Source organism: Sus scrofa, chromosome 9 (assembly GCF_054392235.1).
Source record: "Sus scrofa isolate SSC_HxYL_T2T_F1_AM1 chromosome 9, Sscrofa_HxYL_maternal_Yorkshire_Landrace_v2.0, whole genome shotgun sequence".
Classification (NCBI taxonomy): domain Eukaryota; kingdom Metazoa; phylum Chordata; class Mammalia; order Artiodactyla; family Suidae; genus Sus; species Sus scrofa.
In genome coordinates, this window is record NC_139391.1 from 53292491 (window position 1) to 53312313 (window position 19823).

Consider the following 19823-nt stretch of genomic DNA (forward strand, 5'->3'; position numbering starts at 1 on the left):
GGCGTTTCGAATCCACCGCCGGAGTCCCGGGCTTCCTCCCGCCTGTAGAGGAGGGCTAAGAGAAAATATAGACCAATCAGGATCCAGTATTGGGAGCCGTTCGCCCTCTGGGCCAATAGGAAGGAGGAGGGAGGGGCCGAGGAGGGCCATTCGCTCTTAGGTTTAAACCTTGGAGGCCAGGCGGTTAACGGCAGCCCGGGCGCATTTGCTGACTGTGCGCCTGCGCGAGCTGTGGGACGCTAACCGAAATCTGCGGGTCTGCGGTAAGTTTGGTGGCAGGAGTCTCTGCGGCTGGCTGACCCTGGTGGGACCGGTAAGCGCGCCAAGGCGGGGAGGAGTGATGCACGGGCCTCCGATGGTTGCCCACCTCTCGCAGCTGTGGAGAGATCGAGTTCTGAGTAACCTGGGGTTGGAGTGTTCCTTCCCTGGTTGCTCTTCCCACCGGCGTATTGGGCCGAGCCTTGACCATCCGGACGAGCCCAGGTGTTCGGCCTCCTAAGGACGAGTGAGCGGCGTCGTCGGCGCTCTTGGCGCGCCCAACCCCTCGAGGTCACGATGAGCTGCCCGCCCAGCTGCTGCAACAGCGAGGATCCCCATAGTCGTGCTCTGCGAGGTGGACCTGGTCGAGGGGCCTGGGGGAGGCGGGGACGGGTGCCCGCAAAAGGAACCAGCTTTCCCGGAGGCCCGGAGCGTCGGAGAGGGTCACCACGCCCCGTGTCAGCTGGAGCAGACTCTTAGTTGTGGTTGTGAGAAGTCTACTTACCCTCCAGTTAGTCACACCTTTTGTGAACTTCTTCTGGATGTCACAGTGCAGGCAGCTCTTTCCCTGAGTTAGGATAGCGTGTAAAATTGAAGAACCCTATGGTCCTCCCAGAACGGAAACCCCTTTTTTTTTCTGGTTATAAAAATTATACAGTCTCATTGTTTTTAGAAATAAATCCAAGCGCTATTAAGTACACATAGAAAAGAAAGGAAATACTCTAGATTAGATCAGCTACGGATCAAATCCATTGTTCATATTTGGATTTACTTCAGATGTCATTATGAATATATGTTTAGATGATTATAAAATGCATTCGTTTTAATATAATTGTGTGTTTTGAATATAGCAAAGCATATTCACTTACAAAGCAGATTAGGCCTTATTTAGTCCCTGTTTTAGAAGTGTCCATGTGAAATGTAGATATGCATTATCATTATTAATGGGCGTGCATGCTGTTTCTTGCTATGATTGTACTATACCATGTATTGTTTAACCTATGCCCTAATAATGGACATTTGTTTTCCCAAATGTTCTGGCTTTATGTGTGTGTAACTGGCATTAGACAGTAGTCTTTTTTTTTTCCAAATTGGAGAAATCACGAAGCAGTCAGCTAAACACTATTCTTTAAAAACAAACAACAAAAAAGCTTTAATAAGGCAGCAAGGCTGGAGACTAGATTCAGATTCTTCTCTCTCTAGACACATTAGTGTGGTAGCAGATAAATGTGAAGTAGAAGATAATGTCTTTATTCAATGAACCACCCATTGAATGGAGCATCCATAAGATGACTCTTATCAACATACCTCCGACACCATGATTCTTATTTCTCATATTCTTATTTCCCGTTTTCAAATGCTCGTGGTTTGAAGGTCGTCTTTTTTTCTTGATAAGTCTGGCTAAGGGTTTATCAATATTGTTGATCTTTCAGAGAACCAGCTTTTAGTTTCATTGATCTTTTCTATCATTTTCTTCATTTATATTTCATTGATTTCTGCTCTGATCTTTGATTTCTTTCCTTCTGCTAACTTTAGGTATTGTCTGTTCTCTCTCTAGTTGCTTTAGATGTAAAGTCAGGTTGTTTATTTGAGCTTTTTCTCGTTTCCTGAGGTAGGGTTGTATTGCTGTAACCTTCCATCTTAGAACTGCTTTTGCTGCATCCCATAGGTTCTGGAGTGTCGTGTCTTTGTTTTCATTTGCTTCTAGGTATTTTTTAATTTCCTTTTTTATTTATTCAGTGATCCATTGGTTGTTTAATAGCATGTTGTTTAGTCTCCACGTGTTTGTGTTTTTTGCAGTTTTTGTTGTTGTTGACTTCCAGTCTTATAGCATTGTGGCTAGAAAAGATGCTTGGTATGATTTCAATTTTCTTAAAGTTACTGAGGCTTGATTTGTGGCTCAGAATGTGATCAATCCTAGAGAATGTTTTGTGTGTACTTTTGAGAAGAATGTGTATTCTGCTGCTTTTGGATGGAATGTTCTATAAGTATCTATTAAGTCCATCTGGTTGAATGCTTCATTTTAGGGCCCGTGTTTCCATGTTGATTTTTTTGTCTGGGTGATCTGTCCATTGCTGTAAGTGGGGTGTTAAAATCCCCCGCTATCATTGTGTTATTGTTGATTTCTCCTTTTAAGATTGTTAGCAGTTGTCTTATATATTGTGATCCTATATTGGCATATATATTTACAATTGTTATATATTCTCGGATTAATCCTTTCATCATTATGTAATGCCCTTCTTTGTCTCTTATAATATTCTTTATTTTAAGGTCTATTTTATCTGGCATGAGTATTGTTACTCCAGCATTCTTTTGATTCCCGTTTGCATGGAATATTTTTTTCCATCCTCTCACTTTCAATTTGTATGTGTCCCTAGAACTGAAGTGGGTCTCTTGAAGACAGCATATACTTGGGTCTTGTTTTTGTATCCATTCAGCCAGTCTATGTCTTTTGGGACATTAGTCCATTTACTTATAATTACTTATAGGGTAATTATTATTATTATTATTATTTTTTTGTCTTTTTTTTGCTATTTCTTTGGGCCGCACATGCGGCATATGGAGGTTCCCAGGCTAGGGGTCCAATCGGAGCTGTAGCCACTGGCCTACGCCAGAGCCACAGCAACGCGGGATCTGAGCCGCGTCTGCAACCTACACCACAGCTCACGGCAACACCGGATCGTTAACCCACTGAGCAAGGGCAGGGCTCGAACCCGCAACCTCATGGTTCCTAGTCGGATTCGTTAACCACTGCGCCACGACGGGAACTCCTTATAGGGTAATTATTGATATGTATGTTCTTATTGCCATTTTGTTAACTGTTTGGATTTGTTTTTGTTGCTCTTTTTTCTTCCCTTCCCTTCTTGTTCTCTTCTCTTGTGGTTTGATGACTATCTTTAGTGTTGTATTTGAGTTGTTTTTTCTTATTTGTGTGTGTGTCTAATGTAGATTTTTGGTTTGTATTTACCCTGAAGTTTTGATAGAGGAGTGTGTATAGTTGTTGGTCTCTTACTTGCAAGTGCATCTCCAGTGTCCTGCATTTGTACCCTCCTCTTCTCACAATTTCTGATTTTGATAGCATATTTGTGTGTGAGTGATTTCCTTCCTTTACTGTATGTGTATGTATGCCTTTACTGGTGAGCCTTGTCATTTGTAATATTTTTGTTTCTAGTCGTGGCCCCTTTTTTTCCACCTAGAGAAGTTCCTTTAGTATTTGTTGTAAAGCTAGTTTAGTGGTGCTAAATTCTCTTAGCTTTTGCTTATCTGTAAAGCTTTTGATTTCTTCTTCAAATCTGAATGGGAGACTTGCTGGGTAGAGTAATCTTGGTGGAAGGTTTTTTTCCTTTCATCACTTTATATCATGCTATTCTCTTCTGGCTTCCAGAGTTTCTGCTGAAAATCAGCCAATAACCTAACAGGGTTCCCCTGTATGTTATTTATTTCTTTTCCCTAGCTGCTTTCAGCTATTTTCTCTTTGTATTTAATTTTGGTCTGTTTGATTAATATTTGTCTCGGGGTGTTCCTCTTTGGGTTTATTTTATATGGTACTCGTGCTTCCTGGATTTTAGTGAGTGATTCCTTTCCCATGTTAGGGAAGTTTTCAGCTATTATTTCTTCAAATATTTTTTCTGGCCCCTTCTCTCTCTTTTCTCCTTCTGGCACCCCTATAATATGGATGTTGGTGGTGTTTAATGTTGTCCTAGAGTTCTCTTAGACTGTCTTCATTTCTTTTCAATCTTTTTTCTCTTTTCTGTTCCCCATCAGTAATGGAACAATAATGGAACTAGTCTGTCCTCAACCTCAATTATCCGTTCTTCTGTACAAATAAATCAAGCCTCCTATGTTCTTTTTTCTCTTTTCTGTTCCCCATCAGTAATGGAACAATAATGGAACTAGTCTGTCCTCAACCTCAATTATCCGTTCTTCTGTACAAATAAATCAAGCCTCCTATGTTCTTTTTTCTCTTTTCTGTTCCACATCAGTAATGGAACAATAATGGAACTAGTCTGTCCTCAACCTCAATTATCCGTTCTTCTGTACAAATAAATCAAGCCTCCTATATTCTGTTGTTGTTTGCTTCTAATGAATTTTTTATTTCAGTTATTGTATTTTGCATCTCTGCTGGTTTAATCCTTAAATCTTGTATTTCTTTGCTCAGTGTTTCTTGTAATTTATCAATCTTTGCATCCAGTTTATTTCCAGTATCTTGAATCATCTTCACTATCATCAGTCTAAAGTCTTTTTTGTAGAGGTTGATAATCTCCAGATCACTTAGCTGTTTTTCTGGGGTTTTTCTTGCTCCCTTATCTGAGTCATAATTCTCTGCTTTTCATTTTGTATAGATTTTCAGTGTGGTCTCCTTTTTGCAGACAAGAGTTGTAGCCTCTCTTGCTTCTGATATCTGTACCCCCTCTCCCCACCTTTTGGCTGAAGTTGGTATGGGGTTTGCTGTAGGCTTCCAGATGGAAGGGAATGGTGCCTGCCCACTGGTAGGTGGAGCTGATTCTTATCCCTCTGGTGGGTGGGGCTTTGTCTCTGGGTGAGATTAGAGGTGGCTGTGTGCTTTGGCAGGGGTGGGGGGGGGTGTCTTTAGGGAGCTGGTTTACTGATGAGTAGAGCTGGATTATAGTTTGGCCTGGGGCTTTTCAGCACTGATGGTGAGGCCAGATTTTTTCCAAAATGTGAGCAACACATGCTGATGATGATTCTAGAGACTTTTGCTTCCAATGTCTCTCCCCCACAACAAGCCACAGTCACCCCCTGTTTTCCCAGGAGATCCTCCAAGAACTGCAGTCAGGTCTGACCCAGATTCCTATGGAGTCTCTGCTTTGCCCTGGGACCCAGTGCACATGAAAGCCTGTGTGCATCTTTCAAGAATGGGGTCTCCATTTGCCGCAGTCTGTGGAGCTCCTGCGCAAAAGCCCCCCTGGCCTTCAATGCCAAATGCTAGAAGGGCTCCTTCTCCCAATGCCAGGTCCCCAGGCTTGGGAAGCTGATGTGGGGCTCAGAACTCTCACTCTTGTAGGATTCTCTGTGATACAGTTACTTTCCAGCTGCGCACCTGGAGGGTACGGGGTTGCTTATATTGCATAATTGCCCCTCCTCCAGTCTTGATGTGGCCTCCTCTAGTCTTCTGGAGTAGGATATCTTTTTGAAAGTTTCCAGTCCATTTGGTTGAAGGTTGTTCAGCAGTTGGTTGTAATTTTTTTTTTTTTTTTTTGTCTTTTTGCTATTTCTTTGGGCCGCTCCTGCGGCATATGGAGGTTCCCAGGCTAGGGGTCGAATCGGAGCTGTAGCCACTGGCCTACGCCAGAGCCACAGCAACGTGGGATCCGAGCCGCGTCTGCAACCTACACCACAGCTCACGGCAATGCCGGATCATTAACCCACTGAGCAAGGGCAGGGACCGAACCCGTAACCTCATGGTTCCTAGTCGGATTCGTTAACCACTGCGCCACGACGGGAACTCCAATTTTGTTGTTCTTATGAGAGAAGATGAGCTCCATTCCTTCTACTCTGCCATCTTAATCCCGTCTCATGAGTATTGAAAAATTTTACCAGTCTAAAAGGATAGCTTAATGTTTTTATTTGCATTATTGAGATAAAACATCTTTTTGTATGTTTATTAGTCATTATTTATTTGGCAAATCATTTGTCTTTTTCCCTGTTCTGTTGGTGTGTTACAGCTTTCTGAGAGGAAATTGAATTGGTGATTTTGAACCTGTTAGAGTATTTCCGCCAGTTTGTTGTCTCTTAGGATCTTTTTTAAAGAGTGTTTTGTTTTCTTTTGTTCTAATATTGTGGTTCTTGAAGCTTCATGCTTACCTTACTAAAGGTAGAGATATTTGTTCTAATGCTGCAGTAGCCTCCCAGCAAAGTTTAGGATCTAACTAGTGACCCAGCCCCTCTATTCCAGTTTTAAAATCTTCCCCTTCCACCCTGGAAATCTTTCTCTAGCTAAACATGGAACACTGAATTGCTTAAGATTTTTGAAGAGAAGGTACTTTTGGGTATTTTGGTCAATATTATCTGTATTTATCTACAAAATATAAACTGTTCTAGCTTCCATGTTAAAGTTTCCCCCTAACTAAAGAAGAAGGACTATAATAAGTTCTTTATATTAAAGAGAACTGACAGTGTATTCAATTTTATATTTTATTTGCAAACACCTATCTTTAAACGTTTGCGGGGGAAAAAGTATACAATAATTTACCTACAAAGAAAACATGTTAATCACTGTATAGTACACAATGCAGTTAAAAAAAAAAAATCTCTTTGGGTTTTAAGGTGGGAAATCCTCCCAGCCCATCAGAGAGTACTGTTCCATCTCTGTCCCTAACTTCATTACTTTTTTTTTTTTTTTTTTTTGATGGCACCTGAGGCATGTAGAAGTTTCCCAGCCAAGGACTGAGCCACAGCAGTGACAGTGCTGGATCCTTAACCAGTAGGGCACCAGGGAACTCCCTATGTTTACTTTTTAGTAGGTAGTTTTGTGTTGCATGAACACTAAAATGACTGATGTAACACTTATCAGATATCACCATATATATATAATATATATGTAACTTATCTTACATGTTAATATATATATTACATATGGAACATATATACTTGTATATGTATATATATAAAATCTCATTTAAACTTTACAACCTACTGAAATAATTCCATCCATTTTTTCAATGAGGAAAATAAGAGCTAAGCCCTCCTTCTCACTTTTATTTAGTCCCTACCATGGGTCTGATTTTAGAATTTATACAATGTATTAATAATACATATAAATGAAGTAATTTTGCAAAGTTACATTTGGGGGCCCTGGTTCTCTCTTTAGTTTCTTAGAATCTAAGTATGGCTTTTTAGTTACGCTTTTTGTCTCATGCATCATTTCTTTAGAGTTGATTATTTTTTAAATGAGTGATTCCTAAACTCTGTCCTTTTCTAGGGTTTTCTTTGACTTAAAAACTAATGCCAGTGAAGGTATATTGAAATAAGGCAGGAAGTTAAAAAATAAAATGCTTTGGTTTGCCCTTAACATGTGTAAGTGAGGATATTTGGTTATGCTCAGTGATTATGCTAAAAACAAAAAGATCTTTACATCAAAATGAAAGGAGAAAGCAGCATTATTTTTAAGAATATTTAGGGCATTATGAAATGTTGGCAGATCAAGTCCCAAAAACCAAGACGTGAATTCAAGCTCCAGAGGACCTAGATTGGCTATTTAGAAGAAAATTTTGGAGTTCCCGTCATGGCTCAGTGGTAACAAATCCAACTAGGAACCATGAGGTTTTGGGTTCAATCCCTGGCCTTGCTCAGTGGATTAAGGATCTGGTGTTGCCGTGAGCTGTGGTGTAGGTTGCAGACACGGCTCGGATCCCGTGTTGCTGTGGCTCTGGTGCAGGCCAGCGGCTATGGCTCTGATTCAACCCTAGCCTGGTTGAATCAGATGCCACAGGAGCGGCCCAAGAAATGGCAAAAAGACAAAAAAAAGAAAAAGAAAAAGAAAAAATTTTACTTTGTCCAACTATTTCTCCAACTCTAAAATGGACATCTTTTCTGGTTCCTAGTCTGCTAGAATGTAAAAGATATTATATCTTCTTACTCTTAAAAAACTACAAGGTCACTTCATTTTCCTTATACTATTTTATTTTCTAAACTTGGAACTCTTTCAGTGAAGTCTTCTTTCTGTGGCCTACACACTACTGAGCATTAGTGTACCATTTCTATCTTAGTATTGTTTCTCATTGTCCCATATGTTAGTTATAGTTTAGCTAGTAGCTTGAGGATATAAACTGTATTTCTATACCTGGAGTTTCGAATATAGGAAGGAACAAGCCAATGATTTGTTGGTGGGTAAATAAAACTTTGGATCTCATATAGTATATCACATTTATTTTTTTATTTTTTTGTCTTTTGTCTTTTCAGGGCTGCACCCACAGCATATGGAGGTTCCCAGGCTAAGGATCTAATCAGAGCTATAGCTGCCAGCTTATATCAAAGCCACAGCAACGCAGGATCCGAGCCATGTCTGCAACCTACACCACAGCTCACGGCAACACCGGATCCTTAACCCACTGAGCAAGGCCAGGAATCGAACCCTCAACCTCATGGTTACTAGTCAGGTTTGTTAACCACTGAGCCATGATGGGAACTCCTAGTTTATCATATATTTGGATAAGCAATAAACTCTGTAGTGAGGAAATTGTTACTATTGAGACAGAATGTCTGAGTTCATTTACTTTGATGTTTATTATTTTAATTGCTATAAAGGATAATGTATTGTGTTTTGGTGGGTTCTTGTTTTCGTTTTTTTGTCTTTTTGACTTTTCTAGGGCCGAATCTGCGGCATATGGAGGTTCCCAGGCTACGGGTCCAATCAGAGCTGTAGCTGCCAGCCTACACCAGAGCCACAGCAACGTGGGATCCGAGCCACGTCTGTGACCTACACCACAGCTCATGGCAACACCAGATCCTTAACCCACTGAGCAAGGCCAGGGATCGAACCCGCAACCTCATGGTTTCTAGTCAGATTTGTTTCTACTGTGCCACGATGGGAACTCCAAGGATAATGTATTGTTTAAGAGAACTTAAACTCTTTTGAATAAATATTGGTGTTTATAAGTAGTACTTTGAGGGTTATTTACCAACTTTGTGAACAAGCAAAGCCCCACCTCATTTTCCTGTACTAGTGTGTCTCTCAAGAATGTGCTTAATTCTGAAATGTAGGAGTTATCCTGAAAGGCCCCTGTTTTGAATCTCACACTCACTTAACCACAAGGTCCTGTTGCCTCTCCTTTTTTAATCTCAAAATCACCTACTTCTCGCCATTCCCTTTTCTGCAAATCTAGTCTAAGCTGTCATCTGTTTTCTTGATTGACCCAACAGTCTCCTAATTGGCCCCAATGTCTTGCCCTCTTACCATGCACAGTATACCTAGAGCAATATTTCTGCTACACAATTCTGGCTTTTATTTTTTTTTTCCAGTGATCTCTCAAGATAAAATCTAAGCTTTTTTAGGAAGGCCTACAAGCTCTAAACCTCTCCTAACCGTGCTGTTGTCACTCTGAACCCATACTACTGTATTTATAATTAACTGAATGCAAATGCTGTAATTTTTTTTTTTTTTTTTTTTGGATCTTTTTTTGCCTTTTCTAGGGACGCACCTGCGGTACATGAAGGTTCCCAGGCTGTGGGTCGAATCAGAGCTGTAGCTGCCGGCTTAACACCAGAGCCACAGCAACGCAGGATCTGAGACGCGTCTGCGATCTACACTACAGCTCACAGCAATGCCGGATCCTTAACCCACTGAGCAATGCCAGGGATTGGACCCACAACCTCATGGTTCCTAGTCGGATTCATTAACCACTGGGCCACGACGGGAACTCCACAAATGCTGTAATATTTAATCCTTCATACAAACTGCATTTTCTGCCTTAGACAGTTAAAGCTCTGCTGCTTTACACTCATTTTAATTGACTACCACTTGTTCTGTAAGATTTAGCTTGGGTATCTCCCCAAGATTTCCTTAAACCACTAGACCAGAGATTGGTAAACTACATGTTGTTACGTTTAAATGTTGTTTAAAAAAGAATATGCAACAGAGCCATTTGTAATTCATACAGCACTGGATGAGCTTTATAAGAGATGCTGTGCTTTATCCACTAGCTCATTTTCAGGTAGTATCTTGCTTGGCACTAAACCAGCTTATCAAATATATAACTGACTAAATTTTATATTTTTAATTTTTGACACTTGGGAAAAGCTCTTTATGAGAATTCAGATGAGCAGTAAATATCTCATTTGCTTTTTAAAAAGACGCACAAATCTGATACTTGGGGGATGTGGCTTTAATGAATTTGAACACAAGGCACAGGTTTCCAGGTATACATAAATATAGTATCTCCACTGTAAAACTGCATTTTGCTCCTTCTTCTTAATTCTTTTGTATAGGAATAAAAGAATGTTCAGGCAAGAACTCCGTTAATTGAGCCATTTTGATGGTCTTTTGATGACTCCTAGATCTTGATGAGTTTTCTATGGTTAAATGCTTTTAATTTCTGTATCAACACAAATTCTCTTTGCTGGTTTCTCCAAAATAGTATTTTCTTCCTCTAGTGTGTCATTACAGTCCCTTTTGGCTTTTGTTTCTTCCTCTTGAAATAAATGTGGGTGCTCAATGCGTCCCCTACGTACAAAATGCTGGATCCGGGCTTCTAATCCTTGGCATTTAGGCCGATCCATTAAAGGCTTATACGTGCGCATTTTCACTCCTTCTACAAAGGCACTGGTCTGCTTTATGACAGCAGGCTTAACATTTCTCCATTCTATCACTCCATCCATACTTGGTCCTATAATATACACAATCAAATATTACATAGGTACTTTACCACAACAGAATCACCTCTAAATTTTATATGAATTTACCTCTCCCCTAACCCTGTATAACTGATTCTGGTAAACAATTTTATTCTTGGATTTCCCCCATCATACCTGTCCCACAGGGTACTGCCACAGAGTCCAGTCCTTGTAGCATACTATACAACATCTGAGTTTTAACAGCATGATTAGCCCATAATTGCTGAAGGTGGGTAACATTGAACTCCTGAACTTCCCGGTCATAGATCCACTTAATATTTTCAAACTTACAGTCATACAAGACTAGAGGAAATTCTACAGCCATACTAGAGAGAAAGAGGAGAAACAAAGTATTAGAATACACAGTCACCATCCAGCATTTCTTAAAAAAGAGGCTTGGTTGGGTTAAAAGAAGGGGGAAACTTTGTAATATTGCCTATCTAATAGCTATGAAAATATAATACCATCCCTAACCTTGAACAGCTTTATAGCTTATTAAAAAAGGCGACACACCATGCATGGATCAAGTGGTTAGGTTTGATCTATATTAGAGTAAATTTCAATGGTAACAAGTCACCTAGAAGTGAGTTGATGTGGCTCCACCATAATGCTATAAAATTATTTAAGGGGCCTGGTCCAAACACCTGTTTCTTACTAAAGGGATAGAACAATGACAGAAGAAAATTATGTGCTACATGTTCCTAAAATTCTACAAGTTAGAGTGAAAGCTTCATGAAGGCAGAAAGTTAGGATATATTTTAAAATATTCTAAGGGCAATAGTTGCTTTATTTTGGGGGGGGGTAACTTACCTGTATTGAGGTTTCTGGGGATTTTTCTCTATGTTCAGCAGCTCATCAATAACCTCTGGCTTCTCCATTCCTTGGCCAATCAGAAAAAGGACAGCCATCATACAGCGGACTTGATGATAAAGGAACGCCTGGCCAACCACCTCAAACTGACACAACTGAAAGGCTTCTTGCCATCTCTCTTCTTCCAGGCTCTGGCTCAGTAGCTGTACTTGCGCAGACAGAATAGTCCTCTGAAAATTAGTCACCCCATTGGCTACATCCATTTTACATAAGTTCCTAAAGTCATGTGTGCCAACATACTTCTGAGCTGCATAGTTCATGGTTACAATGTCTAAATCAGCATGAGGGAAAAAATAGCGGTAAGTCCGCTCAAGACAGCTGAACCTAGCACTGAAGCTAGGTTCTACTGGAGCCCAGGCCAGTACACGGATGTCTGGAGGAAGCACTCGATTGAGAATGTGGGTATAACGAATCTCTTTAGTGGCATCATTGACTTCATCTTTTAAATTAATATCCTCTGAATCCTTATCCTTTAGAAAATGAGAACGTAGGTCAAGAGAAATCACCTGCAGAATAATAATATTGTTTTAGAGATAGAGATAATCTGAATCCTCAGTGTGTACATCTATAATATAATGGTACTGCTTGTTTTGTGAAATAGGACAGTGGCCCTTACCTGTCCAAAGGCACTGACTCCTTTGTCTGTTCGCCCACACCGGTGATAGTTGGATGTCTGTCTGTTTTCTACTAGTCGAGTCTTGGTTAGAGCCTCGAACAGTTTCTCTTCAATTGTATTGCTTGTGTTTTCCTGACTGGCAAAGCCCTGATAGCCCCAGCCCAGGTAGGCTATCTTTAGGGCTACATGTCTTCGACCATGAGCACTGAAATCAAAGGCACGCTTAGCTCTTCTACCTCCTGAAGAACTTTCTCTAACTTTTGAGTCCTTGTTGTTGGCCTGTTCTTGTTTAAGTCTTTGTACCTCCTGCTCCAGCTCTTGTACTCTCTTTAGGAGTTTCTCAGTCTGGATTCTGTCTATGTCATTTTCAGCCATGATAAGACAAACCCAGGAATAAACAAGTCATAGAGGTCCACCCTGTCTGAAAAGAGAAGCAGATACAACAATTTTGGTGATGTCAGTATCATTCCATTATGTTTAAATAGTATATTAAGGTTTAATTTGATGCCTAAAGGATATGGACTTTTGATTCTGCCCAGGAATACAAGCATTAGCTGTATTATTATGGATTAATCATCCAGATATTATTCTTTTCCATCCTGTCTGGCCAGTTCACAATGGAAATATTTGCTAGTATTAAGTTGTCAGAATTTAGGGAAAATGTCTGTAGATTTCATTTCTTTATTCTTCATGAGCTGAGATGATTGAGGACTGATGTTACTGATATTTTTTCCCTAAGACATTTCTTGTTGATTTGTCATATTTGTCCCATCTTTCTAATTATAAGACCTGTTTATATGGAATATTTATGTCTAGTCCAAGTTTCTGTTGCTTTCCAATATTTCATACAGAAATAGTGGCTTGTATATTATATCATCTAATACTCAGTTCTGTCAACAGGAGGGGGCCTGATGGAAGAAACTTGTCAGTGATTGTGCTTCATATTGGAGGTAGAATCTGGAGTCAAGATTTTCTCACTTTAAGCAATTCTGATGACAGAAAGAAGGTAAATTAAGCATCATGATCTTTTTAAAGTTAAATTTAATGCATGTTCCGACAAAAGATTTCTGTGCCTCTAGTAGTTAAAAATCAGCTGGATAATATAATTTAGAATGTTGAAATTCCTGGACTATTTTAATAATCTGAGGATAACTACTACATCCATAAAACCGGGACAGTACTAGACAATATTTGACTGATGGTTACTTTAGTTACAGAATTTCATCTCCACATCTATTCTAAGGCTGACTAGGTTACCTAGGTCTAGGCAGTTCATTTAGTTTTTTGCTTTTGAGTTTCTATATCTATGATAAATTAATAAAAGTTTAAATATAAAAAATGTAAGTATAAAGTGTACTACAAAAAAACCGAGATTAACTTTCTTATAATCTTGAAGTAAAAAAGGGATTTTTAAGTAAGGCACTATATACACCCAGAAACTGTAGAAAACAAAAGAAAGTAGTGACTACCTAAAAATAGGCTTCTACCAGCAAAAAGTCCGAAGGTAAATAAATGGGAAGGAAAATTTAATGATGGTACATGTTTCATGAATACATACGTCAGTTTCAATATAAAGGTCAGTAAGAAAAAAATCCAACAACCTGAGAGCTAAATGGAAATGAACAAGCACTTCATAAAAAGAAGGAAAAAAAGCTTATAAATGTATGAAAAGACTCTCAAATTTACTCATTTTAAATAAATGCCAATTTATATGAGAACTATTTTCTTTTTCTTTTTTTTTTTTTGTCTTTTTGCTATTTCTTGGGCCGCTCCAGCGGCATATGGAGGTTCCCAGGCTAGGGGTCCAATCGGAGCTGTAGCCACTGGCCTACGCCAGAGCCACAGCAACACGGGATCCGAGCCACATCTGCAACCTACACCACAGCTCACGGCAACGCCGGATCGTTAACCCACTGAGCAAGGGCAGGGACCGAACCCACAACCTCATGGTTCCTAGTCGGATTCGTTAACCACTGCGCCAACACGGGAACTCCGAGAACTATTTTCTTGACCAAACTGATTGCAAAGATGAGAGGGTACCTTAGAGGGCATTTGGCAACGGCTGTCAAAATTGGGCACACAGGAGTTCCTGTTGTGACTCAGTGGAACCAAACCCAGCTAGCATCCATGAGAATGTGAGTTCAATCCCTGGCCCCGCTTGGTGGGTTAAGGATCTGATGTTGCCGTGAACTGTGATATAGGTTGCAGATGCAGCTCAGATCATCTTGCGTCGCTCTGGCTTTGATGTAGGCTGGCAACTGCAGCTCCGATTCTACCCCTAGCCTGGGAACTTCAGTATGCCATTCCTGCAGCCCTAAAAATAAAAAAATTGAGCACACACATATCTTTTGACCCACCTATTCCATTTCTAGAAATTTAACATACACATATGCTTGTACAAGTATGTAAAAACATACAAGATATTTGTCTTTAAGAACAAAAGACTGGAGTTCTCTAGTGGCCAAGTGGTTAAGGATCTGATCTGGCACTGGCACTGCTGTGGCTCAGGTTCAATCCCTGGCCTAAGAACTTTAAAAGACTAAGTCTAAATTAAATCAACTGGGAGTGACTGAATAAATTATATTATATCCATACATTGGAATTCCATGTACTTTTCAACAAAATGAAGTTAAGTGTACATGTGCTGATATAGCTGGATCACCAAGACTATCTTTAAGGTTCAGAAGAATTGTGTAATATGCTCCTTTATGCTATAAAAAGTGTATAAATGAATGTAGAAAATTACTGGATAAATTATAAGCAACTGCCTTTGAGAATGAAACTTGGTGGGATTGGGAGTCCTTTGCTTAAAATTACCATGTGGGAGTTCCCGTCGTGGCTCAGTGGTTAACAAATCCTACTGGGAACCATGAGGTTGTGGGTTCAATCCCTGGCCTTGCTCAGCGGTTAAGGATCCGGTGTTGCCATGAGCTATGGTGTAGGTCACAGATGCAGCTCAGATCCCATGTTGCTGTGGCTCTGGTGTAGGCCGGCGGCTACAGCTCCGATTAGACCCCTAGGCTGGGAACCTCCATATGCCTCGGGTGCAGCCCTAGAAAAGACAAAAAAAAAAAAAAAAAAAAAAAAAAATGTACCGTGTATATATTAGGTTTTTTAGTTTAAGAAGAAAGACAGTAGGGACACAGGAAATAGTGGGATAGACACCTATTCTAGATCCAGTCAGGAAACGTAGTGGGTATTTAGCTGGTTGATCTGGGTACTAAAAGTTCAGTGACAGGGTACTGGGATAAACATACTTAGTTTTGCAACTTGAAGACGCATTATCACTTAGGCATAAGGTGTGTATGTGTGTATATTACTACTTTGTGTGAGTTTTTTGATTAAATCACTCGTATGATTAAAAGCAAGGACTATGAAGCCAGACTGCCTGAGTTAGAATTTTAGCTCTACTACTTACTACCTGTGTAAGCTTGGGCTACTGGTCTCTCAATGCCTCGTCTTATTCATCTGAAAAGGAGATACTAGGAGTACCTATCCCACAGTTGTGACAACTACATGAACTGATAAATGTAAAGCAGAAAAAAAGTGTTGGATACATAAAATGTCCCTCTAAGTACAAGTTACATAATATACATTAAGTATTATGCCCCATGTCATTAGTCTCTTAAGCTTTTCTTATGCCAGAACTCACCTACCCTAAGAGCTACTAAAGATGGCAAGACTATCAGGCAGTAAACAAGGGAGTGAATAAGGACAATGGAAATGAAAGCAGGTAATAAATAGATTTTCTAGAGCTGAATTAAGGCCCTTCCAGACTGCTCCCATATTGCTTGTCCTTGTCCTAATCTATATTTGTTGTACTTCCCTTTTTATTTTTTTTTTTATAGGCCTGCACCTGCAGAATACGGAAGTACCCAGGCTAAGGGGTGATTTGAGCTACAGCTGCTGGCCTACATCACAGCCACAGCAATGCTAGATTCAAACCACGTCTGTGACTTACACCACAGCTCACAGCAACACCAGATCCTTAACAATGAGCGAGGCCAGGGATTGAATCGTGTTCTTATGAATATTAGTTGGATTTGTTTCTACTACACAACGGGAACTCCATATCTGTTGTACTTCTGAATGCCTTGGCCATTCTTTCTCCATTTGATTGCTATAAAATAGTACACAAGGGAATGAACGATTTACGAGCTGGGAAGTTATTATCAGAAAACTGATCGGTGTTTTCTCTTACAGAAGGTCCTACAGCATAGGGGAAGCAATGGAGGAACTTATGGGACCTGATGGACAAAAACGGGCCAATATGGATCCAGAAGAACGAATGTTAGCAGCTGCTTCAGCTTTTACCCGTATGTGTGCAGAGCAGGGTGAGGGAGATGTGAGGAGAGAAGCCCAGGCAATCCAATATGATCCCTACAGTAAAGCTTCAGTAACCCCAGGAAGGAGACCTGCTCTTCCTGTGCAGCTGCATTACCCACATGTAGAAAGCAGTGCCCCTTCAGAAGCAGTCTCAGAGGCCTCCCAAAGATTCCGAAAGCCGGTGATGAAGAGAAAGGTACTACGTAGAAAGCCAGGTGGGGAAGTTTTAGTGACGGATGAGTCGATTATCAGTGAATCAGAATTTGGTACAGAAAGTGACATGAATGTCTGGGACTTAAGACAAAGGCTGATGAATCTGCAGTTCCAGGAAGACAGGGAATCCTCAGTTGATATTTCACAAAAATTTAGTCTACCCCATGAATACCAAGGAGTTTCTCAAGATCAGCTCGTTTGCTATCTACAAAGAGAAGAAATGGGACCTCAAGCTTATGAACAAGACCTGATTGTTGCCAGCCGACCCAAGTCCTTTATTCTCCCAAGGCTGGACCAGTTAAGCCGAAACCGTGGCAAGATAGACCGGGTAGCCCGATATTTTGAATATAAACGAGACTGGGACTCAATGAGGTTACCTGGTGAAGATCATAGGAAGGAATTACGCTGGGGTGTCCGAGAACAGATGCTTTGTCGGGCAGAACCCCAACCCAAGCCTCAGCACATATATGTTCCAAACAATTACCTAGTACCAACTGAGAAGAAACGATCTGCCCTTCGTTGGGGTGTTCGTTGTGACCTTGCAAATGGTGTAATGCCCAAGAAGCTTCCCTTCCCTCTTTCTCCTTCTTAGGTCTTTTATTTATTTTTTTAAACCTGTCTCTCCTTTCACAGGATTGTTTGCAATTACTTAAATAGAAAGATCTAACTTGAAAGCCCATGGAACATTATAGATTAAGGATTTCACCCATCACTGGTCTTTCCTAGGTATGTATCACATTGGTATCAGAAACCACTTAACTTCCAGATTACCACTCAAGTCCAGCAATTACAAGAGGAATCATGCCAGAAAAAGAAAGAGAGACCTGGTCTTTCTGTTTTGTCGGATTAGTAAGCAAAGCCAGCACTGTTTCTGTTTCATAATCTTGTTACCTTTGGCCAATGTGAGTTGCTGTTTTTTAAACATGTTTTTAAAGTTGCTGGGCAGTAAGCTTATCTATTAAAGAATTTTGGGAATTTGTGAACTTGACCTTATTTTTACTTAAATACTTCCCAAAGTAAGATGATCTCAAACCTAGGTTATGATTCTGCTTCGAATCATACTTGCTATCAAACTCTCACCACCTAAATAAAGAGAGCCTAAAGGAAAGAACAAAAACCTGCCCTCTTACACACAAAGTGAGGAATGTAACGGCACAAATAACCTTCATTGCTAAAGGAATATAGTAAATCCAGCTGTGTTAAATGATTTTTGATAGATGATCAAAAGATTCTAACCCAGGTTTTCTCTCATGATTATTTAAATAATATATTCCCCTCCATTTGTTACTTCTAGAATACCATACTTTTTATAACTTGCCCCTGAGATTTTCTTAGAAACCATGTCTGTCACTTTAAGGCTGTTCTCACTCTGTGACAGAACTTCAAACTCCTAACAGCTGGAACCAGATGCAGACATAATAACCAAAATGAATCTGGCCTATTCATTACAAACAGATCCAAGTTAAGGTGAACAGAATTAGTGAGATAGGATCTGTTCTTTTTTTGTTGTCTTTTTAGGGCCGCACCCAAGGCATATGGAGGTTGCCAGGCTAGAGGTTGAATCAGAGCTACAACCGCTGGCCTACGCCACAGCTCACAGCAATGCCGGATCCTTAACCTGCTGCTCCAGGTCAGGGATCAAACCTGGGTCCTCATGGATAGTAGTCAGACTCGTTTCTACTGAGCCACAATGGGACTCCTCTGCCTTGTTCTTGACGCTTCTAGTCCAATGAGGAACACCTAAAATCTGGAGATTGTCAGTTTTAGCACTTAAGCCAGAAGAGTGACAGCAGGCATAGTGGGTTATTCAAAGAAAAAAAAGCTGTGTAACAAAAATGAATGACCTTAACCATCTAATAAAATACATTTTCTCTGTAATGTTTAAGTTATCATTCATTCATTCACCAAGTTCCATTATTAGGCATTTAATCAGAGAAAGAAATAATCAGTGACTCAAAGATATATGTAAGATACATTCACTGCAAATAAGTAAACACTGCAAACTACCCAACATTGGGAAGCTAATGGAAAAATGAAAATTAGATGAAACAAATAGGTTACAAATCATACAGTATGATCTCAGTCATGCTGTACATCCAAGGCATAAATAAAGATCAACATCTAACTCTGGATGGTGGGATTAAAGACAGTTTTTATTTATACCTATTTTTTAAAAATTAAAAGCCATATGGCATTTAATAATCACAGCAATACACTCCAATAATTTACCTTCTTCATATAGATACACAAAAATCTCAAAGCCTAATGTCACCAAATCACAAAGTTTCCAAAGTGATTATCTAGTTCAAACCAATATTTAATCAAAGAACTAGTCCAAAAGGGTTAAGCAGGCAATAAGACACATGTCAAGAAGCCTCCTGACTCAGTACAGTGCTTTCACCAGCACACCACACCCTTCTGAGGGTGAAGTACAGTGGTTCCCACGCGGCCACATAATACCTGGAAGGGGGCCACCAAATTACTACAAAGCGGGAATTGCGTGCATGACTGTGAACACAAAACAGTCATCGCAAGAGTTTCAAAGTATTTTTTTGAAGTTAAAAAGTTTTAGTACAGAAAATATTAGTAACTAATGGAGTAAAAGAAAACGCATTCTCCATGATAAACTTATTTTAAACCAAAAAAGGGAGGAGGAATAATATTCAAAGGATTAGGAGACACGTGCTATCATCACTAATAGCAACTCCCCTCCCCCAAAATTGGAAAAAAGTTGCTATGCCTCCTCACCCCATATACTACCCGATGTCGACCTCTACTAATATTCCGTTTCATGAGCAAAAAGAATTGTGAGGCAGAAGAGACTTACTTAACTCCGAAGTTCCAGGGCTCTCAAAGAATCGAATTAAAGAAGCCCCTATTGCTGCACGTTTCTGACAAAGAGCACCAAAAAGCCCTAGACACAAAAACACAGAGTCTTAAGCAAGGTCCCATTTTCACACTCAAAAAGTGTTTTCCTGAAAAGACCAACGTACAAGAAAGGGGGTAGGGAAAGAGAGACCATCTATTTGTCCACTTGTCCGTTTCTCTTTGTATAACCCAGAAAATCACCCACCCCAAAACCCACACGCTCACCTTCCGCTCCTCCGCCACGCAGCTTTTCTAGAGGCAGGAAGCAATCATTTTGCGTCTTCTACGCGCGCGTCCGAGGTCTCATGGGAAATGTAGT

General features: G+C 40.2%; 3 protein-coding genes across 9 annotated transcripts in view; 2 read left to right on the forward strand and 1 right to left on the reverse strand.

Moving 5' to 3' along the window:
• Positions 1-19823, forward strand: part of ST3GAL4 (ST3 beta-galactoside alpha-2,3-sialyltransferase 4) — a 1054305-nt gene that overhangs the window by 578871 nt on the left and 455611 nt on the right. The window lies entirely within an intron of this gene.
• On the forward strand, positions 211-18514 carry HYLS1 (HYLS1 centriolar and ciliogenesis associated). 4 transcript variants are annotated; one of them, XM_084976590.1, is made up of 3 exons: positions 211-769; positions 12998-13103; positions 16301-18514. In XM_084976590.1, exons 2-3 carry the CDS (start codon positions 13090-13092, stop codon positions 17226-17228), a joined length of 942 nt encoding a protein of 313 aa, XP_084832716.1. In that variant the 5' UTR covers positions 211-769; positions 12998-13089; the 3' UTR covers positions 17229-18514. The 4 variants fall into 4 exon arrangements, with proteins under 4 accessions (XP_084832716.1, XP_084832715.1, XP_020918760.1 ...); XM_084976589.1 differs by having other exon boundaries at positions 211-613; XM_021063101.2 differs by having other exon boundaries at positions 211-313.
• Positions 10086-19758, reverse strand: PUS3 (pseudouridine synthase 3). Of its 4 annotated transcripts, none has more exons than XM_005667485.4 (6): positions 19730-19758; positions 19464-19550; positions 12098-12518; positions 11422-11987; positions 10747-10937; positions 10086-10604 (listed from the first exon to the last, which is right to left on the reverse strand). In XM_005667485.4, exons 3-6 carry the CDS (start codon positions 12470-12472, stop codon positions 10297-10299), a joined length of 1440 nt encoding a protein of 479 aa, XP_005667542.1. In that variant the 5' UTR covers positions 12473-12518; positions 19464-19550; positions 19730-19758; the 3' UTR covers positions 10086-10296.